Raw genomic sequence first — 23,770 nt, 5'->3', positions numbered from 1 at the left:
ATGCAGGATTGTCGGTTACTATTTGTAAAGACGCTCGCCAGAGACAGTCAAAGTAAAAGCCATTCCCAGATTTCACTCTGGTTTGGCGTTTCACTTCCCTACATTTGTGATTTTTTGTAGCCGCTGTGTCTCTTGGATTCGTGCTGCTTATGGTCTGGCACCTGGTCACTACTTTTTTATACAGCTCTGATCTCACCTGAGCACTGTGGGGGTACACATCTGTAAATGTTGTGAACACAAAAAATACGAATAAAATAAGAAAATGCAGACAGAGGGCAGAGTCTCTGCAGAATACATCACATACACTGAGAGTGGGTGATGATTACTTATGTATGCGTCTATACATTATTTTGTGGAAAATCCTGAATAATGTAACATTAAAAAATGTCAGTTAAAATGATACGTTGTGACGGAAACAAGAGAGCATAATGCAACCTCTGAGTAAGCTGCTCCACAGGATGCATTCAGGCACAGCGATGAGTTTAGGTCATCCGTGTTTTGGCAGCGCTCAGGGCAGTATCACTGTAATAACTATAGTTATGCATAAAACAAAGGAATAAAATGACTTGAAGCTTATAAAATATGCTTCATGTCACAGTTACAGGCATGTAGGGCGAGTGAAACTTGAAGTCTGTCTAGTGAAGAGGACATTGTATTGGTTGGAGATAGAGGCTAATCTGTTTTGTTAGATGCATGTGAGACTGAACGACTGAAAAACACGGCTGAATGACGATTACTTATTGATTCTTTAAATTCACTTCAGGTACTTGGTTGCAGGGTCAGCAGCTCATTTGCATTTTCTGTGAAATTCTTTGCATTTCTAGAAGCATTTCGAGAGGTTTTCTCAATTCAAGATGACCTAATTTATTGTAAAACAAATGAAACACAACGTTTGGATGCGTGCCGAAATAAAACCTGCTTGTCCTCTCTTTAATAAATGAACCTCTAGATATCCTAAAGGCAAATCCGGCCATTAGGATATCCTCACTGTGTCTGTCTTACTGTGCACCTGTAAATAAGCGTGAGCAAGACCCCTGTGTGTTACCTGTAGTAGTAATCGCTCATCGCCCTCAATGACCGCCTGGTTCCACTGTATGACATCAGAGAACGGCAGCTCCCAACCGTTACTCAGCAGCACTGGGATGCACGCCGCCTGGACACACATGTAAAATTTAGGGAGTCTTAAAGAGACAGTGAAGCAGATAATCCAATAACATGCAGAACAAACTAAACAATTCCATATATTCCTTTAACTGTGATCAGCTGCAGTGTTTCTGGGCTTCTCGATAACCGCCAGCTCGTCTTTGGCAGTAAACAGCATAACATGACAAACTACAGCTGCATGAGTATAATACAATCTGTATGAGTTCAGTCCCAGCTGCTTGGCACTGCGATATCCCAGGCAATGTGATCAATACCCTTGTGTGCAAATGTATGAGCAGCTGAATGTGTGTGTGGGACTCCTATATGGTGGCTGAAATGAGTAATAGCTGGTATCTCTCCTTTCCCAGGAAGCCCTAGAGGTTTGTTAAAGACTGTCACTCATACACATGCAAACACAGATGTGGCTGACGCTTTGTGTGCTAATTGGGTACAACCACTGAGGGGACATATGCAGGGAGGGAGGTAAAGTAAAAGAGAGGAGATGAGGGGTTGGGAGGAGAAGAAGAAGGAACCGGTTGCACGTGGAGGCATCATGCTTTATTAAAGTCGATTTTTGATGTTGCCTTATCCCCTCGCTCGCTGACAGGTTTTTGATGTTGTTCCACTTTTTTTTTTTTGCTTTCCAAGCCCTCCTTTGGTCTCCCCCTTCTCACTCTCGGTTTCTCTCTCTGTACTCCTTTTTTTCCATTTCTCTCCACTGCACTCTCATCCCATCCCTACTCTCTTCCTTTTGCTACTCACTGTGGTCTGGACTGTTGATAGGTCAGAGTTATTTTTTTCTTCACTTTTTTTTTTAATTAAATCACCAGAGAACAGCAGCAGCGGCAGCAGAAATTGGTGGAGATCAAACACTCTCTGTGGCCCACCGGGGCTTCCACGCTCCTGCATTTCATCCGAGAATAAACCTGCTGAAGGACACTTGAACAAATAGGCAGGCCTGTATGTGTGTGTGTATGTGTCAGAATGAGCCGCAGGTTACAACGAGGTCGCGCAAAGACTCCCAGAGTGATAATCCAAGGCCTCTAAATTTGAAATGCAGCCCAAGGCTCGCCTGAGTCTTCTCCCCGAGAGATGAGGCACTCTGAGGGTGAGTTTCAAACATTTAAAGCCCTCCGTGCCTGAAGGTAGGGTAATAAGAACGCCTGTGTGTGCTGTGTAGTTGTTTTTGGTTTGTTTGCATTGGGAGATAGAGAAAGGGGGAGTTTGAGTAAACGTGTGTGTGCAAATGTGTGTCTGTGTGGAAAGCTGGCAGCAAGTTTCCTACCACACTGGTACTGGTAATTGCCAGTTCTTTTGTGGGTTCGCCTGGCACCAAATTAAAAAAAATACACAACTGAAAAATCTCGAAAAGTGCCTCGAACGGAAAAGAGGGAGAGGACGGCAGAGAGGAGAGAGAAAGAGAGGACAAAGAAAGAAGACAGGAGGAGAAAGGGACCATGACTGCTGCCTGCTGCCAAGCCAAGTGGGTTGTGTGTGTGGATTTGTCCATTCAGCAGACATCAGCGGTGGGGCAGGCTGCCACTCCTACGGATGCTTCCGGACCATTCACACACACACACACACACACACACACACACACACACACACACACACACACACACACACACACACACACACACACACACACACACACACACACACACACACACACACACACACACACTGGAGAGCAGTGCGGCCAGGGAACATTGTAGCAGCCAGAGAGTTCAGTGTACGGCAAATCTAAAAACAGCCACTACTGCTTCCTGCACTGGTGTGAGACTGTCGACTTGGGTGGCAGCGAGAGAGCTACAACAGACGGGCCGGTTTAAACTGTCCTCTCGCTCTGCTGCCTTTGTGGTTTCTTCATTGTTTGTGTACTTGCACATTTTCACTGATGGACTTAAGCGAATCCAGTGTTTGTGTGAGTGTGTGTGTGTGTGTTAATGGACCCATTTTACTTTAAAAGGCCGAGCAAATAGCAAATAAAGCCTTTATGGTTAGATGTGCACTCAACACGACACAATGGTCTGGGGGAAACCACTTGCAGATGTGACCATTAAGGTGTTGATAACCAAAAGACCACATAAACCGCGGCTCTGGAACATAAACATTCTGCATCCTCTGCACTTCCTTGTTGACCGAACTGTATACGAGCTCATTGAATCAGAGCTGTTTCCTGGAAACATGTAATTTGGTCGCTAACAGTGTTAAGCAGAGGAAAATGCTGCAGCTAATGTTGTTAAGATGATTGCTGTGTTGGCATGTAGTATGTGGAGATTTCGGCTGTTTGTTTATGTGGACTGCAGAGAAACCGGAGAGTCGTGAAGTGCTCAGACAGGAACTCAGTTTTACAACGAATATAAATCAACATCACTTGTCAGTGTTATGTTACTGTATTTGACACTGTATGCTTGTGTGGAAATGAATGATTTACACTTTCAAACACACAGTATTATATAACATCAATTTTTATGTGCAGTCTTTGGAAGCACTAGTCAGGCTTTTGCAACTTAAAAGGACAGTTAATATCACCTTAAAAAATTCATGTTTTTCCTCTTACCTGTAGCACTATTTATCAGTCTACATAGTTTTGATGTGAGTTGCCGAGTACAGATGTCTTCCTCTCTATAATTGAACTTACTGCATGTGGAGCTCAAAGCACCGAAAAAAGCATTTGTAAATCTGAACAACAGTTTCTCTTAAATCACGGTGGGGTTAGTCAAGATAATCCACAGACTGTGTTCTGAGCAGTTTCATGTAGGAACTACTCTCTTTCTACCAAACTACACACCATGTGAAGGGAAGCGTGAATCTACTCATGGACGAGAGGCTCGTGATTGTGACAGCAGCAGATGTAATTATTAATGGTGTCCTCCTCACCTGAGCTGTATATAACGATGGACGACATGACAATTCCCCCAAAGTGAGGCCAAAACATCTTGACCCCCCCCCCGGTGACAGCCGTATAAATCACAAACCCAGCAGCCTCCATGTGGGAAGGGCCAAACTCAAAGCAAAAGTCGGTTTTTGTCCCTTGAGGTCGTTCTCATCACCCTGGTTTTTGTTCAAATGATCGTTCTTCAGGTAAGTTTGGTCCTAATCAGTTATTTGTTGCTATAAAAGTAGGATTTGATGACATAATTGACAGCTGTGTGTGCCCGTCAGTGTGCTCGCATTTAGCAGTGCTGCTGGCGACTGGTCAGAAGGCAGGGACTCGTTACTGCGCAGACTCTGACCCTCGTCTATCTTTAAATACACAGTCTATGGCTGTAACATAAGCTAGCACAGCGGTGCTATGTGAGCTAGCAGGAGATGATCACTTCCTTCATAGCAGTGATACAGTTGGCCGATGATAGTTCCTAAATGTAGCTGCTGTCTACAAGGTGGAAGTCATGATGTCTATAAAGAGATTTTCAAATTTATGTTTTGGCACTTTGAGCACCACAAACTGAGTGTCATCTAGTTCCACTGTATTGGAGAGAAGGCCGATAAAGCGCTAACACTCACACCAAAACAATCTGGATTGATAACAGTGCTACAGGTGAGAGGAAAATATGTATTTTCTATTTTTTTATTAATTTCTTAGTTATGTATTTTTGATTAAAAAAACTGATTAAAAATAGATTTTTTTAAATTCATTAGTTTTTCAGTTATGTATTTTTGATTTTTAATTAAATTGTCCTGATATAGCCCCTTTACACTTTGTTTAAATATTGAGTGTGCACAATAATATTATATATGTGCAAATGAGGTGGTTGATTTATGTGCTGGACTCTCAAACGTTGAGCCATTATTTCGGTGGCAGACACAAACTAAACTTATTCACACTGACAGTGGAAGCAGAAATGTGGTAAGAAGCTGATAGATTTACAGGGCCTCAAACATTGAGGAGTGCAGGTGCACAGCATGATAACAAGGCTAACCAGACGTCAGTAATGAATATTGCTGGTGGTGTTTATCACATTGAATAATATATAATTACCTGTAGCGACTCCAGGAAGCGAAAGGAGCCCAGGCGTCGACCGCGAGGCACCAAACAGAAAGTGGAGTTGTGGAGGAGCTCCTGGTAATCAAACCTAGAGAAAGAGAAGAACAATTACAAAACATTTAGTTATACATGTAATTTCATTATAACAGGAAAAACAGCACAGCCGATGTAACGGTGGAACAACAGTCTTATATTCAAAAGTCTACACTCAGCAAAAAGAAAACAGGACTCAACAGAATACAGCAAAAAGATCTTGAGGCATAGTTGTTATTAAAAGCAGGTACAGGGTTAAAGTTTAAGATGAATCTCTCAAGTTCTTCTGAAGAGCTAAAAAATTGACTCAACACGATAGTTATGTTCAAGTACACTTGAAGTGCACGGAAATATGTACTAGAAGCAGAGTGAAATGTGACCTGATCTTGTGCTAATTTTACTTTTTTATTCGGTCTTGTCTGAGTCTTGTTTCCTGGCGGCTGAGTGGAGTGACGGAGGTTAGCTCTGGAGTGAGAGTGAGTCCTGTGCTTTCAAACCACAGTAAGAGCTGCAACCGAGTACTGACAAAAAAGGTCTATCATATTTCATCTCCTCTTTTTGTCAAAATCAAAAAGATTTAAGTACAGTTTTCATTTTTCAAACTACATTTTGGACTTGTCTTTTTTTTATTTACAATATAACTACAATATGAATTCTTTAAATCTTTAAATTCATAACATGTTGATTTAGTCACAGTTTGTGTGAAATGAAGTGGGTTCCATCTCATCATCGTCTTGACTTAGTAGTCTTAGTTAACACCAACCTCTTCTGACTGTAAAGATATATTTTCTCATTAAACTCTCTGATATGTCTCTGAATACATATGTCATATGTGTTTAGTCAGCTCTAGAGGCGTAGATTTAAAAGCCAAAGCTACCCACTACACTTGGTCATGCTCGACCACCGTAAGTTGCTAGTGCGCAGGCCTCGTGGGCCTAGTAATGCGGAAGATGTGTGTGCTCTCATCATGGGGGGAAGGAATGAACTGGGCCCCGCCACTGTGCTGTATCCATATCTTTTTAATACATCCATGACCTTGAGACATTTGCACCATAACATGATGAAGAAAAGGCCCAAATTGATGCATGAAATTTCACCAAAATGCAGGAAATTGAATGGTTGACAAAGATATTTTCTGCCAGAGGTCCCCAGACTCCCCGTTTCATACCTGCCCCCCCAAATGGTAATACAAAACCTACTCCCTTGACCCAAGATATAAGAAATTGCTGCCAACAGTGAGCCCAAAACTATAGGTTAAAACATAGACGTAAGTTTTCTGTGAGAATGGAAATACCTGTCATTTCTTTTTTTTAAAACAAATAATCATCGGGTGGTGTGTCTGAACCCAGTTAAAAAAGCAATACAGCAGAAGAGAGTTTGTTGAAGAAGGAGAAGAAAAAAAAGCAGAAAGAGGAGGAAAAAAAAGAAGGAGAAGTTTCAAGAAAAATTGAGCAGCATCCACTGAAATGTCAACAATCAATATACTGATGTGTGGAAGATGGCAGCAGAAAAGCCCCAGCCCCGAACTCCTGCGATAACTAAACGATAGCAACAGATCAAATAAACAGCCTGCCTCTTAGGTGGCACACGACTCTTTTGATAAATGATATTTAACATCTGTCACACATAAAATAAACCAGGACTTTTGTGGCTTTCCATTTCTGATATTTAGTCATAATAGCTCTGATTATGCGCAGTAATAAATCTTCCAAGTCCCCCCTCCCTCCTTTTCTGACACGTTGGCACGGCTACAGATAGCTACTGTATAATGGAAAATATATCCATCACTGAGCTCATGAGTAAATATGCTCTAATCTCTGTTCTCTATTGATTTGTGTTGTAGACAAGGAGGTTTGAACTGGTGCCAAAGTAAGAATTTTTGAGTGCGCTGCTCCCACTGGCTGCTGCTGTACGTCACCCTCGCTGAGCTACGCCACTTTGCACTCATATTTCATACTGTATGAAAAAGAAGCCAAATGGAAACCTCTGCATCAATGCTCGCCTTCATCGGCCGAGTGGAACAGCAACGGACGGGTGGTGTAACAGTCTCATGGTAAAGAACTGCACAGTGGAGTAAACAGATGGAGAACAAACAGGCTCTTATGGGAGAGTTCACTCTGCTCCTCACCCCCTCCTCTAGGTCCTGCTCTCTCCTCTTCTTCCTCCTCAGCTCTCCCTCAACTCTGCATCCAACTCTCTGCTTGTTTATTTACAGAAAAGGGACGTCAGTGTAAAATATGCCTGCCATTAATCTTCTCACTCACTTACTCATTTATTTAACCCTCCTCGAGTCAAGAGACGCAGGCCTCTCTTTGCTCCTTGGATGAGAAAATTGGAGATTTCATTGCTGATGTTGGCGTCAATTAACACTGCTACACTCTCAAGATCTGAATGGATGTTCCTGTTTGAGCGTGTGTCAAAACATGCCAAACGGACACACACATACTGTACACAACACTAGCATCAGTTTACTAAAAGGCGGCCTTATTTGGCTATGGTTCTGCTGATATTTCTCCACCTGTTGACAGAGCTTTGCCACTGCTGTACATGTACACGTGTGCGTGGGATGGATCTGTGTGCATCTGCGGCAGTATAAATCTCCAGCACGGAGCGTTGAAGCATATTTGAAATGAATCTCTGAGCCAAAACATCAGTCACGACCGTTAAAGAGATTTACACAATGTATTTCGGAGGGATTTTGTGTCCAAATCTTGTTCTGAGATTTCGATTTAGGTTAACACATGCATTTAGTTATGCATGAGTAAATGATTTTTGTAGATTGCTTCTGTAAGGATGTACAAGTCCTCTGTGTATTCATGTGTTTGAGCCGAGGGAGTAGATAAATGAGCAACTGAGAGTGCATTCAAAAGTAAATATATTTACCTCTCCTTGAGCAAATACATTTTGTTTAGGCGCACTGGAGTGAGAATACATTAATATTTTTCTGGTTATGTTTGTGCATGCAAGAGCTCTGTGTTTGCATGCACAGCATCTAATATGAGACAGTGGGGACCTCTTGTACGTTGCAAATGTAGTGAGACTGAGCTGGTTAGTCTGACCCACATTTGCTCTCTGTTCCTGCTGTTTGTGTGTTCGTGCATAATGCATTTGTGCGTGTTTGACGGTGTATAACTAGGAGTCAACTCGTGCATGGAGTGTGCATGTGCACGAGTTGGTCTGTCTAGCCGACCAGCCTGCTGGCTGCTGTTCCTTAATGAGAGAATGTACTTAAATCAGGGAACAAGTACATCATTTAACAGTGTTTTGTTTCCAACAACAAACAACCAGGCCTGCTGTGACTCTCTTCACTCGGCCCCTCTCGTCTTGTTATCTTCTCGCCTTTCAGCGTGCTTGTTTGTTGCTGTCGTGCGTCATATAGATTCTGCAGGAAACAGTTAAAACATTGTAGTGTAGATGTCTGTATGCTTATCGATGTGTTGTATTATTACACTAGTTCAAATGACCATGTCTATGTGTGAATGTGTGTCTGTGTATATCAATCAATCCTTTGATTGTCACATGTACTTATACAAGGTACAACTCCAGTGGTGTAATGTAACAAAGGAATGATACTTTGTTACCATACATAAGTATATTTTGGGAGTATCTGTACTTTATTTGATTTTTAAATATTTCAATCAGCCTTTACTTTTTCTTCACTACATGTCCTGAATAAAATGTATACTTTTACTTCAATCGATTTTGCCTAAGCATTTAAGTTACTGACTACAAAGTGAACAAGAGAGGAGGGAACGGACAGATGAACAAAGGAATGGAAGGAAGGAAAAGTTTTTTAAGGAGGTGTCAAAAATGTTCTTCATAATTATCAAAATTTTGACAGCTTCCTCTTCTATTAACAGGATATTGTTGTGCTTTGACTTTCATTAAATTGAATATCATGAAATTAGTTTTGATACATCAGTGCTTTTATATATCAGATACTTTAAAAATTTTACTCAAGTAATATTCTAATTTCTAACTGACTTCTACCAAAGTCTTTTCTGGTGAGAAATTTGTATTTTTTACTCAAGCATGGCTTTCAGGTACTTCAACCACCACTGTTCACCACAATCACACCACAGTCTATCATTAATTTCTCACATGAAAGGGTACAACTCCACTGAAATACGACTATGTCAGCTCCTTCAACTTGTGCATTGTGTTATAATCGCACGTCTCCAGTCTGGCTGCAGTGTGTGTGTGTTTATGGCATCCCAGGTGGTTCTGGTAATCCATGGTCTCCAGCTGTAGAGTGATTTAACTATAGTTTTGGGTACAGTCGCTTCTGCTGTTTTGCAAATGAAATATGGCAAAAACTGAGTAAATGAACTGATGTCATTGCTGACGTTAACGGTGGTGTCCTCGTATGTCCTCTAACCTCTTACTCGCTCCATCTTTCACGGTACTGGGCGGATGCCTAATGGTTTGTTTAAATATCTTTAACAACAAGATTTCAGGGTGTTTATTCCCCCTGTGGTGCAGGGCGGGCAGGACTGGGACAGCATCTCACATTCCTGCTGTCACACCCATCGCTGTTCACCATAAAGCACACTTCCACTCTCCCTCTGCTCTGTCAGATCAGCGTATAGAAAAGAGTCACCTGGATGTGTGGCGCTGTCCAGGATTTTGCCAAGTCTCAGTAAAAATAAGGATATTACATTTTCTGATATCCTGTTGGAAACTGATGTGGGCGTGGAGATTGTCCAATTTATGCAGACAACCATGGAAAAAAAACCCAAGGCTCTCCAACTTTGGGTAAAATAATCTTGTGTATTTATTCTTTGCTTTGCTCAAAGAATAATCTTGATGAGTGACTCAGCCACACATTACCAGTGTCCAACGCCAACAACCAAAAGCACCACCAACACTTGAAAGATAGACATAAGAGCATACATTTAGCACAATTTTGGCGAGAGTGGACTGGAAGTGTCTGCGCCTACGTTTTTGGGGTGTTAGAGAACTGGTTTTCTCCACATGAGAGCTGAAGTCGGTAGAAAATTCATTTGTAACTGTCATTTTCAAGCAAAAAGCCAAGAGTTTGCATATTCCAGCCATTATGAAAATGTCCACATTTTCCTGGTATGATAGTATGACAGTAAACTGAATTTCTTTGTTTTCATAAAAGATTCTGCAGATGTTATATTATTCTCTACAAGCTAGGTGGGTGGGTGAACTTGCCCTTTAAATGCCTCTTCAGCTTATCTGCAAGAAAAATCGGAGCATTTGCATGTGCATGAGTGAATAACTGAGTCAGTGTGTCTGTGATTGGGGTTTGGCTCGTAGGTAAACCCAGCTAAATAGCAATGACTCACTGTGTATTCATGTGGATGTGATTGCATGCATGTCATTTCATATCGTGCGTGGCAAAGAATGTAGCGCACCAGACTCCCTGCATATTAATGTGGGAAAGCATGCATACAGTATTAAGTGCTGTATTGTACACGCATGGACCTGTACAGCATAATAAAGAGGTGTTTAAATGAAAGCTGTGTGCGCTGGATGGAAGTTTACATCACTGTTATCTTTTAGCCCTCACCGTGAATGTGCCCATATCTGCATTGTGTGGATTACATTAGATTACATTACAAAACAGATATACCAGTAGATTATTGTTGTGTCAAACAGCATATTTGAATGAAAACAGCTGATTTATGATGTAAGCATGCATCTAAGAATGTAATATACTCTATAGTATATATATATATATATATATATATATATATATATATATATATATATATATATAACTTTGTTCCCCTTTAATGAATTTGTAGATCTGTAGGAAATACTGAAAATGGCAATCGCAACTTCCAAGAGACATCTGTGAATCAATTTGTTTTTGTTCGAAAAGTCTTAACTCATTGATACTCAATCTACACTGATGTAAAAATCAGCAAATGCATAAACTCCCCCTTCAGACACATTTTAAAGTATGTTTAATACATACTAATTTATGAATATTCTGTTTAACAAGATTTTCCCGACTAAAAAGTCTAAAAAAAATCCTGAAGCAGATGTACTCTCCCTAAGTGAAAAATCCTGAATCTGCCATCCTTTCGTGTATTAGACAGAGATGGGCTTTCTTATTAGTGGCATACCAACCTTGCGCACTATATGTTTGAATCTCAGATTTTAGGGAAATGCACAGAAATCACCCTCTGTAAAACTTTGCACAGGTACAAGTAAATAAAGTCAAGATCATTCATTTTAAAGGGCATAAAAAGAAGAAATACACATATTTGGGAGGAGGAGGACTGTAACTTTAAAGCTACTGAAATCATTATTGTACTATTCACAATGGATAAAATGACTGCATGTGAAAAGGGTTGCTCTTAGCGATGAAGCAACATAGCTTTCTTTCAGCTCATTGTTTTGGTTTTACAGCCTCATCAGCATTGTTTCCAGGCGCAGCAGGAAGCTGTTTTCAGCGGAAAAGCTCTAAACCCACTGTACACTATCTGCTGAGCACCAAACATGACTCCTGATGAATGCTAATGTTGCTCTGTGCCTGCTACACGTGTAAATAACTGTTTGCTGACAAGCTGGGCACGACAAATGTGTCACTGTTGTGTTTACAGCTGGTTTTTTGTGGCCTCCAAGTGGCTAAAAATATAGTTAATGCAGATTAAAGAAGATGGAACCACCAATAATTTATAATTTCTGCAACATGACGAACTGACTACGAATCTACTCTATTAATGGACTAAATGTTTCTTATGTAGTTATTTTTGGAACATGTGTACAAGCTGTAGAAACATCATATTTTGACACTAGGTGTTGTCTGAATACATTTTCATCTCATTTGAGTACTTCTGATTGCACATCTTGTTTTTTGATGAAAGACTGATTACACTTATATCTGTACAAGTCAGCACAGCTTTCTGTGTGTGTGTATGTGTGTGTGTGTGTGTGTGTGTGTGTGTGTGCGCACATCTGTGCACATGCTGTTTCCTCCCACCTTTTTCCAATCCCCTGATCCCCCAGGAGGACAGATATAGTTAAATATTAAACATCCAATATGGAGCCAATCTATGCGGAGTGATAAGAGAAGTTGTAGTCAGGATCGACGCTCACACACAGATTCGATGTCTTCATATTGCTATCCTTTTCTTCCTATTTATGTCTCAGATAGCTGGAGTCTCATACTGAGACATAAATAGAGACACAGGCCACGGAGTTTCTCACACCCACCCAGTGTCTCCCACACACACACACACACACACACACACACACACACACACACACACACACACACACACACACACTGCACAGCAGGCTCTTTCTCTTCATGTCGAGGCATTAGGCTCAGCAGGATACTACTATCATCAAAGCGGTGTTTACGAAGATGGCACCGTCCCGAGTCACCGACTGCTTATATGTGTGTGTGCGTTTTGTATTGTCTGATAAGTAAATCTGCTTCCCCTCGACCCCATCATGTCCCGAGCCCTTCCTCTCCTCAGCTTCACCCTCCCTGACTTGTTTCTCCGTTCTTCTCACCCTCCATTTTGTCTGTATGTGTGACTCTTATTTATCTCTACTAACAAAACTGCTTTTCACTCAGTGTTTCCCTGTTTCCTCTCTTTCTGCTTATCCACTTACGTTACACTCATTCCTGGTGTGCACTAAACACTGACCATTTAATGAGTATCGACTAAGTGAAAGTGGAGAGGTGAGGGATGGAGGGGAGGCAGCTGGGAGGGTGGATGCTCCCTGACTGACAGCAGCTTCTGGTCAGTTGATCTCCGCTCTGCTTCCTGTAAAGGTCAGGTGTCAGTGAGAGTGTGTGTGCTCCAGCTATGTGTGCGCATGCATGTGTGTGTTTCCGTTCGTGAACACAAGTGTGTGGTTGACCAAGGTTATAGATTAGCCGCCACGGCGCTAACAGGCATCTGTCAATACTTTTCATTCTCATGCACACCTCATCGAGCACAACAAGACCTGAATGACAGAAGCGACTGTCTCGGTAATAATGACGCAGGCACACACATCCGTGTACGGGTAATCATGGCCAAAGCAATAAGCTTCTCCGATAACCATCACTGCCACTTTAAAGTGAAATGAAATTGCGCTGTGTATCATGTACGAGACCATTGCTTTATTTTCACCCTTTGATTGAATAAATTAAGAATCACAAGGAAATCTATGGAAATGAAGTAACTGATTTATATCACAGCTCACCTTACAGCCTCTTTAAGATGCGTATAATATACTGTGATTGCAAGGTCTCAGCTTTAATTCTGGCGAGGAACCTGTTGTATGCATGGGGGTTTTTCTAGGTCTGAAAAATTACGCCAATGCAGAAGTTCCTTAAAGCTGCATTCTTTCCAAGGATTACGGAGTAATTTTACTGGTTGCAAAAAGAAGTCAGATTGTAGATACAAGTCTACAAGACATCAAGACATCTGACATTAAGAGTCAAAAACGATAAAGCAGGGTATTCTTAATGGCATGATTGGCAAATTGTTACCATGGCAGTGTCCTCGGGTTCTCAGTCAGAATAAACACGTCACACCTCCACAGCGCCACACTCTTATCTAAATATGGTCACTATTGGCTCCAAAAAACAAGAAAATGACAAACAAAATGCCAAACTCGAGTAGGCACTATATTGCAATACCCCACTGTTGACAAGCCGGGGGATGGCAAGAACCTGCTACAACCACTATGTTCATGTTTTTGATTTTTTACATTATTTTCAAGGGCCAGAGCAGGTACTCTACCTTGTGTTGACATTTTTACTTCCAGAGATATTCTGTATCATAGCAACCACAGGCAAGCAAAGCCTCGCAGCTGAAAACACGCTGCACCCCTTATTGTGCCTCATTGCCCTTCTGTGTTCGACATTCAACAATAAAAATGTGAATTTGTTTTGAAACTGTGTCAAACTTTGTCATTTAAAAAGCAGCAATACAAGTAATAAAGCCAAATAATAACTCCTGTTAATATGGCACTAAAATCAGGATAAATGAAGTAATCCATATTTCCAAAATACCACTAATACCTCATATGGTGCTCTTAAACCAACATTAATCATCGCAGAGGAAATGTATTCACCACAACAGCCCTAAATTAAAGGCTTCAAAACTGTAATCCACAAACTGGTTTAAAAAACACTCAAAACATATAAGAAAATTACTACAGTTACAGCAGCATCACCCACCGCTATTCGATTCGTGGATTTAAAATCTACTTATATGATTTTTTTTATTTAAAATATGGGAAACCCTCTTAGCCTGAAACCATGCAAATGTCAAAAATAAATCAAGTGGGAAGAACGCCATCTCTTATTCAAACAGTATGTAAATCATGTCACAAAAACTGACTTTTTCTACTAGAAAATAGAGCCCTGTCCTTCTGTGCTGCTGAAAACGGCCTTCATCGCATCCTGGCTCGACTGCAAAACTGTATTCTTCTATGTTCTGCTCACTCACTCCTGCTGGTTCACCAAACTTCTCCACAGTCCTTCCTACATGCCAGCGTCGGTGGAGGTCAATTGTTTCTTATCCAATAATCACACACTGGCCAAAAATATATTGGAAAGTGATCTTGATGCTACCTGCTTCACGTGATTCTGACGACTATTTTTAAAATAATGGAGCATACTCTATTTAACTCTATTTCCTTTTTTTTTTTTTACATTATTTTGCTGATGCCATTATCCAGAGCAACTTAGAATAAGTTTGAAATATGACACTGTTTCTACAGTATGATTCATGGCCACAGAAATAACATAACATGGTTTCTCCCCGGCTTTAAAATAAAAGACCAGTACTAAAGGGAAAAAGGACAGAAAAATGATGAATAAATAGAGAGGAAGAAATATGTATGAAGCCAGCTGCTGCTGCAGCCTCTGGGTCTCAGGGGGAAGGGACGGTTGGAAGAGAGTCACAAAACTACAGCTCTGTCTGCAGGCGGTGGGTCAGACGCTGGACCGCAAGCTACACTAAACATGCCGTCATACAGCGGCAGGAGCAGAGGGGTAAAAAGAAACATATTATTCCTGTATTTTACAGTGAGTGAAGTATTATTTGGACAGTATAGCACAAGGAGTCTCTGTCTGTCCTTTGATTTCCTTGACAACCAGTCATTTGATTGACACTTGCTGAGTGTATTGCTGAGGACTCAAAGCAGTGCACAAGTGTGAGCACTTGAGCTCTACAGGACATATTAATTAGTAGTGTTTCATGTACACACCGTGTAGTGCACAGATACTCAACTCGCTGTGCCTGGGGGCCACTTTTGCAAAAAAAACGAAAGAAAACAAAACAAAAACCTCAATAATATTTATTAGTTTACATAATAAATGAATTGCCTATGTTGGGGAGCCCAAGGGTCATTTTTTTTTACAAACAAGCTCTATTTTCATGCTTTTTATGGCATCACATTTACACTCAAAATAGAGCGTTCTCGGTATGAATCAACATTTCTTTCACTGTGAATTAGAAAATGGATGTTACCCTATCATGGGCTAGATTTAGTCCGCAGGCCATGAATTCAATATCACTGATTATTTTTTGTTTATTGCAGACCCTGTTGTATATTGCTTGGATCAAAGTTTTGTAATTTATTGCTTTACCTTCAGTGAGCTTTTTCTTAAAGCCCATTTGGGTTTCTAACCTCTCCGGCACCTGTTTTACTATATTCTTTTTTTACCTGTTTTCTGTTTTTAATAGTGCAAAAAAATACATGAATGAATGAATAAAATGAAAAGAATATTGCAGGGGGACCCTTTGTAACTGTTACACAGCAAAACAGCCTGCTGGGTACAGCTCGCTCTCCGTCACTCGCTCCATTCAAAAACAGATGATGAAGGACCCGAGATGTTAAACTGTAGCAAACTAGCATTTCAAGCATTATCGATGCAGCTTCGACAGTGAAGGCCTTTGTTTCAGGAAATAGTCAGACCTGAACGTCCTTGAGGCCACAAAATGTTTGTGTGAGCTGTTGTACCCAAACATGAGGGGATGCAACACTGTTATATGAGGAGTGATTTACAAGACCCAAGGAAGCACAGCGTCGAGTGTTAAGTTGTTTGGTTCTCCAGAAAGCAATTCCAGCGATCACTGCACTGGTTTAAGGGATGAGACGAGAGAAAAATAAGAAGACCAAATTATAGATTACAGGGTATAGAAGGGAAAAAGAGGAACAAGAGATGCAGAGAATTAGAAAAACAAGATGGAGAGGAAGGCAGGAGGCTAAGTAGACAGTTCAGGTTTCAGTGTGCGGAGGAATGACGTCTTCTCGTATCCACTTACATTAAATAGGGAGAGAGGATCTAAAAGAGGGATGACTGTGAAGGATGTCTCGGTGATGTCACACAGAGGAAACACTGCCCATAATCTTGACTTTTTCTCCACCTCATCATCCCTTTTGTCTTCATCTTTCAACTTATTTCAGTAATACCGGAGTCAATAAAGAAAATGAACTGCTGTTTGTGTGTGTGGGAGGAGAGTCAACAAGAGAAAGAGAAGGTGCATCCAGATGTTAAATCCTATCCTGCAGCTGTTGCACTGTTATAGCTGTCTCTCCTACGCACACGCACACACACACACACACACACAACCTCATCGACTGTCTTAATAACAGATGGACAGATAAGCCATCTCCTCCAACCACTCATTCATCTTCTATTCTCTCACTCTTCCTCTCCGTTTCCTCATCTTTCAGCACCTTGATGACGATCTAGTGTGACTATCACAAAAACTACAGTTCTGTCACGAGGATGATTTCATGATTAAATGACATCTGAGGAGGATGTAGATTACTGTATTTTCAGACGGTGCTTCCAAAAATATAAAATTAGAGAGACCAAAAACGGACAGAGCTGCAGTGTGTTATTCACAGGAGCCAGCATGAAATTACACACATCTTGAATTCTGTCCCAGCGCACCTAAACTGGTAAATGAGATTTATTTTTAGAAGGAAATAAGGAGCTCTCCTGCTTATAGATCCAGCAAAGAGTCTGAAGACCAACTCAGGACAAGTAACACGAGTAACTGCAGCGAGACATTTCAATGGGATTGTACTACACTGTCATTGAAATGGTATTAAACTTCAAACTGTCGGCCCAGATCCTCGGGGCTCTGCTCACTCTTTTAATGAGGCTTTCACATGAACCGATGTCACTGTCAATCTGCACATCAATTGTCCAATAACAGGCACATCCAAAGTCCAGCCAGGGGCCAATCGTGACTCTCGGACCAATTTTAAATAGCCATCGGGTTGATTTTCAAAATATACTGCGGTCTGCCACACAATATTGCATAATCCAGCATGATCACTTTGCAGTCTTTCCATTCACCTCACACTGAGAGCACTATAACACAGTACAGTGTTTTAATAAAGAAACAGCAAAAAGCAAACTGAACAGCTGACATTTCCTGCTTCGCATCAGACATGGGCACAGCAAAGAAATGTAAAATGGACAGCGAGGACTGCTGCTTTCAGGATGTAAAGTTGAATAGGTTTCACTGAAAGATGACACAGTATGAAATTAAGTTATCCATGTGTGTTTTTCATCCCTATACTCCTGTTGGATAGAGGCCATCACTTTCTTTATTTGTTTTTTGTTTTTTTTGCAAGAGATTTCTTTGTTAGTGTTTTCGTCTGAGCTCATCTCACTGGTTTAAAGATTTTTTTGTATCTATAAAAACTATCTTAATATGTTTTCTTTACTTTCTATTATTACTCATTTAGTCATGAATGTTTAATGTTAGAGAGAACTGTAGGGGGCCCTGTGTTGCATTTGGTTCTTAATCTTTCTCTCCACTGACTTTCTGTCAGCTCATTGCTGCCTTCTCTTTAGCAGGGGAAAGAAACAACAGCAATTATTCATATCAAATGCTTTTTTTTCATTTTTAAATAGCCCTGCTTATCTTAAAATACTAAAAGATGCAATGCATTTATATTTATTTGAAGCTAAAAGTAGGCTTTAAAATGTCACAGACTGAGACTTACTGGCATTTGGACCATTTCATTGCTATTCTGCTGCTACGGCAACAGTTTTGGTCCCCGTTTACTTCTTGGCTTCCTGTTCGTCGCAGCTACAGCCATGCTCTGACCCTAACACACACCTGGAGCTCCACAAGAGTCTTTCAGATTTTAATCATCAGAAAGGGAGGGCTAACTTCTGCCAGCTTTCTCAGGCTTGCAGAGAAAAAAAAAGACAAGGCAGTTATGTCTGATGCCTTCAGTGCAGTCGACCTCGCTGTATCAAAAGCCACCATTCCTCTGTGTCTCTTTGCTATCTAGCAGCAGACTCACTAATGGATTTTCTGCCACGCGGCTTACCAAGAGTCATTACTGTTGAGGGCTCGAGTGCTGGGCTAAAAAGGAGTGATTTTTTTTTCTCCCTTTGCATTTGGATCCGATTGTTGTTTCCCCTTTGCGACAGTGAGTCGTCGTTTCCTCGGGAGTGACAATTAAAAGCTTCGGTTACAATAATAATTCTGTAGATATGTATTTTCCTTTCATAACCTGCTTTGACATCTCTATTTACTTTTTTTTCACCCTGTTCCCCAATGACATGTTAAAGATGTCGTATAAGCTAATTCAAAAAATGGTTGTTAATTAATAAGAGAAACATACACTATTCATGAGCTGGGAACATACAATTAGCACATGGCATGTGACTATAACAAGCGGACGGGATTGTGTTAATGCAGCTGCCTCGCTCCATGTGAAACTCTCTGGTATTGTATCTGTCAACAGTGTCATTATGCTGGCAGCAACTCATATTGTCAGCTTTTTAAATTAACACTAATTACATTAGCACCATTGCATAAACAGCACTGAAATCCCTTGATGCACACCTGCTTCATGAGTTCAGGCTCAACTTTTATCACCATGTACTTTTCACAATTTACCTCTCACGTTTTTTTTTTTTTTTTCCTTAAGATTCTTTTTTGGCCTTTTATTGCCTGTAATGGAGAGGAAAGTTTAAGTGTGAAGGGGGGGGGGCAGCAAAGTGTTGAGGCCGGATTTGAACCCACGGCCGCTGTGGCGAGGATACAGCCTCTGTATATGGGGCGCCGCTCTACCCACTGAGCCGCCAGGCGCCGCACCTTCCGTGTCTATCTGCTCTTATCACCTTATACAGCAAAGCCCGAGGAGGGGAGAGATAAATCTCAGTGGCCAACGGATGATTGCAAGGAGAGAAAAGAAGAATATGAACAAGAAAATGGTTTATTTTTTGGATAAATAACTGTTTTCTATCTAAGTTTTCTCTATTCAGGCAGTAAATAATTGAAATAAAACTATCCAAGAAGTGAAATCCACCTTTTTAGGTTTATCTGCACTCAGATCACCATAATATGCAGCCTGTATCAAGTGTGTTACAATTAGTGCTCATGTATGGAAAACTGGCCGACATCGAAATTTGACAGCTAATGCTTCATCGGACAGCCTTTTTTGCTTATTCTTTGATCAGATAATTCCTGATGGGAAATGGACTGCACTTGCATAGCGTCTTTCGAGTCTTACGACCACTCAAAGTGCCTTCACAGTGCGTCACATTCACCCATTCACACACACATTCACACACTGGTGGCCGATGCTGCAGCACAAGATGCCACCTGTTACTCAGTAACCATTCATACGCACTCACACTCCGATGGCGCAGCATTGGGAGCAATTTCGGGTTCAGTATCTTGCCTAAAGATACTCCAACATCTCAGGGGATAGAACCTTCCAATTAGAGGACAACCCGCTCTACCTCTGAGCCACAGCCGCCCACTACGTTATTTCTCTTAAGTGTATTTTTTTGCTCAGGCAAAGTTCTTGGACAGCGGCAGCAGCCTGGTCTTACTCTGCACAATAAACCCTTTAGTGTCCTTATGAGACACACCAGGGTTTCAAAAAAGCCCTCTGCCTCATAATCAGACGTTCAGAGCAATTGCACAGTATAAAAAGTGATAAAATCCACTTAGGGAAGGTCTAAAGAAAGGGGGATGGATCCAACAAGCAAGGACTTAGTCAAGCTAACTTGCTAACAACTCACATGACTAACATCAACAACAATCTTGTCCTAACCCTAACCAAAAGGTGTTTTTGCCCAGACTTAACTGCCGACCCCTTCTGTGTCAAGATACAACGCATGACGCTGGTGCTGGGGCCTTCTGTACAAGTGTGAAAATGTATTACTGCCATTCATTTATTGTCCTGGTAAGGGTTGCGGGGGGGCTGGAGTCCATCCCAGTCGTCACTGGGCGAGAGGCAGGGTACACCCCAGACTATCGCAGGGCTGACACATATATACAGACAAACTTTCACACTGCCATTCACACCTAACACCTCACTCCTCCCAATTCACCTAACCTGCATGTCTCTGGAATGTGAGAGGAAGCCGGAGAACCTGCGCTGACACGGGCAAAACACACAAATGCCGCACAGAGGGGCCCGCCCACCCAAGATCCGAACTGTGCCCAACCGGGGAACCTCCCACTGCCAGGCACGAGTGCAAACCACCACACCACTGTGCTGCCTACTTCTGCCCTGAAAAATAAAATCCTACTACGATTACAGTTTTAGAAAGACAAAATACTAATATCTAAAAGTCCTTTTCATGTTATAAAAAAGTATTTTAATATATTTTTCTTATTCTGAAGAAAAATGAAAAAAAAAAAGTTTCTAAAACTACATGTAAGAATTTTTTAATGAGTATAGTTTGGATGTTTTATCTATATCCAGGTCATTTTTTGTGGCACTTAAAAATAATACAGAGCCCTGGTTGCTACTAGACATTGCTTTGTTCTTAGGGGTCAAAGGCCAAAGGATTGGAAACCACTTACATACAACTATAACAAAATCAACTGGTCCCTTTTATCTAAAAACAACTGTTCTGCTACTGAAATGTTACAAATGTGTACCCTTGCACCCATGCAGATTTTTGTGGCTGCATTCCTGACATCCTGCAGTTATATTATCCATGTTGACATTATAGAGGTCCTGAACTCTGCTAGACAAACCGCAGATCCAGTCCAACCCTTTTATATCCTATCTGCTGTTGGTTCTGGACTCAGTGCTCTGCTGCACACACGCTCATCATGTACACAAATACACTGACCGCCGGGCACCCTGTCATTACACACAATCCCTCCTCTGCTGAGTGTGTTCCTGTGTGTGTGTGTGTGTGTGTGTGTGTGTGTGTGCAGGTTTCTTTTAATACCTCTCTCTATGCATACTCTCCTCTCTGCCTCTTTGTCTTTATCTGTTTCTTTCCCCTCCGTCTCTCGTTAATTACACAGAGACGGGAGGACTAAGCTCTCTAATCTGAACGGATACGACCCCACCGCCAGCTGATCCCTTAACACTGTTACTTATACCTCAATCCAGCTCCTGCAAACACTCACACAAACACACACACATACAGAGCTGCAGCAAAACAGACATATGTAAATACATTAAAAAATAAAGTCGATTTCCATCTTCCATCCAATCATGTTCATATCGTTAAACAAAACTGATAGGCATACAGGGAAGGTAACAAATTTCAGTTTATGGGTTTCAAGGCCTGTAAACAACTCTGGATTCAAGTCTGATATGAATGTTTCAGAGAGAAGAAAGATATGTCTCAATTTTCTGCTTTTTTTCCTTGAAAATTACCTGAAATTTCAGAGACTGAAAAGGCTTTTTTTGTGTCTTGCATCCATGTAATAACAAAATTGAGGCTTTATGCAGATTAAGGCTACATTAAATACCGTATTTTAAGTAATTCCAGCTAGGCTTATCAAAATGCTTTTCGCTATTTATGTTTTTATATTTATTTATCTATTTAATGTAGCTTTTTTTTTTTTTTTTTCATGTTTTGCTAAAAATGATTACATAAGATGTAACATCACAAAAAAAGCACAGGTTTTTTTTTAGCATAAAACCTCAAGAAAACATAAATACTTTACCCAATAAATTTGGGTACTTAAGGCGTCATCACAGCAAAAACCCACATGAGCAGCACATATCCTCACTCATACAGTTTTCCTTGGGCATTAACACAGTGGTCAGCTCCATCTACATGTTGTAGCCCGAGAGAGGGTGTGACAGACTTCATCATGTGGGGTTGTTAGTTATATATAGAAATGGGAGCACAGCTGTCTGTCCATTAGGCTAAAAGCACAGCAGCACAGGAACACAACCATGAAGCCTCTGTATGACAAGACAGAGACGAGGAGGAGAAAGACGGATAAAATAGATCCTAAGAGGACTTAGAACAGGGAGGGAGGACAGAGAAATGATGCACACTAAGGACAGTGGACAGAGGTTTGATTGGATGTACTGCAGGCAAAAAGGGTACAACAAGGATAAGAAAAAAATAAAAGTAAAAAAAACAAAAGTGGAAATCATAACATGATTCTTCTTCAAGTGTTTGGCAAGTTGGTAAATGATATTTTGATGTTTACCAGGAGCCTTGACTGAGTCATCGTGATACACTGCAAAAAAAAAAACAGTCTGATTTAGCATTCATGCAAAGTGGGCAACCACTGCGCAGGCCAAGATCCCTGAGGCCCAAAAAGCCACAGCTTCCCTGCATGTCAACAGACTTTTGGTCATTTCATTAATTGCACGTTTATGCATTATTACTTAAAGGGACACTGTCTATTTTCAACCAGCGTACTATCACAACAACATGAGTAGTGTGTGTAAATGGACTGTGACAAACTTCTCTCAATCTAACCAGTGCCTGGATGTTGTTTACTGGTCTGATGCGGCGTACTGCAGTCTGGTTTTTGTTGGTTTTCGTTCTCTTGAATAAAAGTGATGCCAAAGTTCTTTTTTCTCTTTTTTTCTCTGATTATGGAGCACTAATTTCAAAGTATTTGCATCTTTCTACTGCATATATAACCTACTTTTATGTGAGGAGCTTCACATAAATTGGTGACATACTTATTTAAGCTACTTTGCTGAGAGTAAGATGAGAAAACTGATAAAGAGAAAAAATGTCTGTACAGGGAATATAAATCTGCAGCCAGCGGTGGGTTGGCTTAGCTTAGCACTTTTTAATGGATGAATCAAACAAGATATAATGTGTTAATTAGTGAGCTTTAGTGTCTACTGGCTGTAGCTTTTAATGGACAGATATGAAAGTGATAAAAACAAGTTGTTGCTCTTATTTTTTTATTTTTTGCTGTCATGTGAGTCCTGCTGTTGTAAACACTGAGAAAGCATCTCTGTGAATGCTGTGCACAAAGCCATCTGCTTTGTGGATGTAGGTGGAGAGAGGGAAACCACAGTGAATGATCAATAAATGACACATGATCCCAAAAAACTTTCAAGTAAAACGTATGCCATCCAGCAATGTAAAATAACTGAAATTAGTGCCAGTGCAAGCATTTTTTATTGGGCACAGAGGCTCTACTTGGGCGTCCCGCTCAGATAAATCGGCCTGGTGGTCTCTGGTGGTGAGCAGCAGCCATGGGTCTAACCTGTGTAAAAGCATCAACAGAAATTTTGTTGATTTGGTGGAGAGTTGCAGCAGTCAGGGATGACACCCCACCACTAACTATGACAAGTATGGCATGGAAATTTGTGAGTAACTGACGTCATTGGGAAGGCTGCGATCGCATGGCCAATGCACTGACGTGATTACAAAAGAAAGTAGTATTAAGAGCA

The 23,770-nt window shown here is 41.0% G+C and overlaps 1 protein-coding gene across 3 annotated transcripts in view; it reads right to left on the bottom strand.

Annotated features, from left to right (window-relative positions):
• ext1c (exostoses (multiple) 1c) overlaps window positions 1–23,770 on the bottom strand; it is a 109,580-nt gene that overhangs the window by 14,019 nt on the left and 71,791 nt on the right. For all 3 annotated transcript variants that reach the window (XM_088090565.1, XM_088090563.1, XM_088090564.1), the window contains exons 3-4: window positions 5,129–5,222; window positions 1,046–1,153 (exon numbers count right to left, since the gene is read on the bottom strand). In XM_088090565.1, the coding sequence (XP_087946691.1) occupies window positions 1,046–1,153; window positions 5,129–5,222 (202 nt within the window). The remainder of the gene's footprint in view (window positions 1–1,045; window positions 1,154–5,128; window positions 5,223–23,770) is intronic.

The sequence above is a fragment of the Plectropomus leopardus genome, chromosome 17 (genome assembly GCF_026936395.1).
Source record: "Plectropomus leopardus strain MGB_pleo_1.0 chromosome 17, ASM2693639v1, whole genome shotgun sequence".
In the NCBI taxonomy this organism is placed as follows: domain Eukaryota; kingdom Metazoa; phylum Chordata; class Actinopteri; order Perciformes; family Serranidae; genus Plectropomus; species Plectropomus leopardus.
This window is presented reverse-complemented; position numbering and strand designations above follow the sequence as displayed.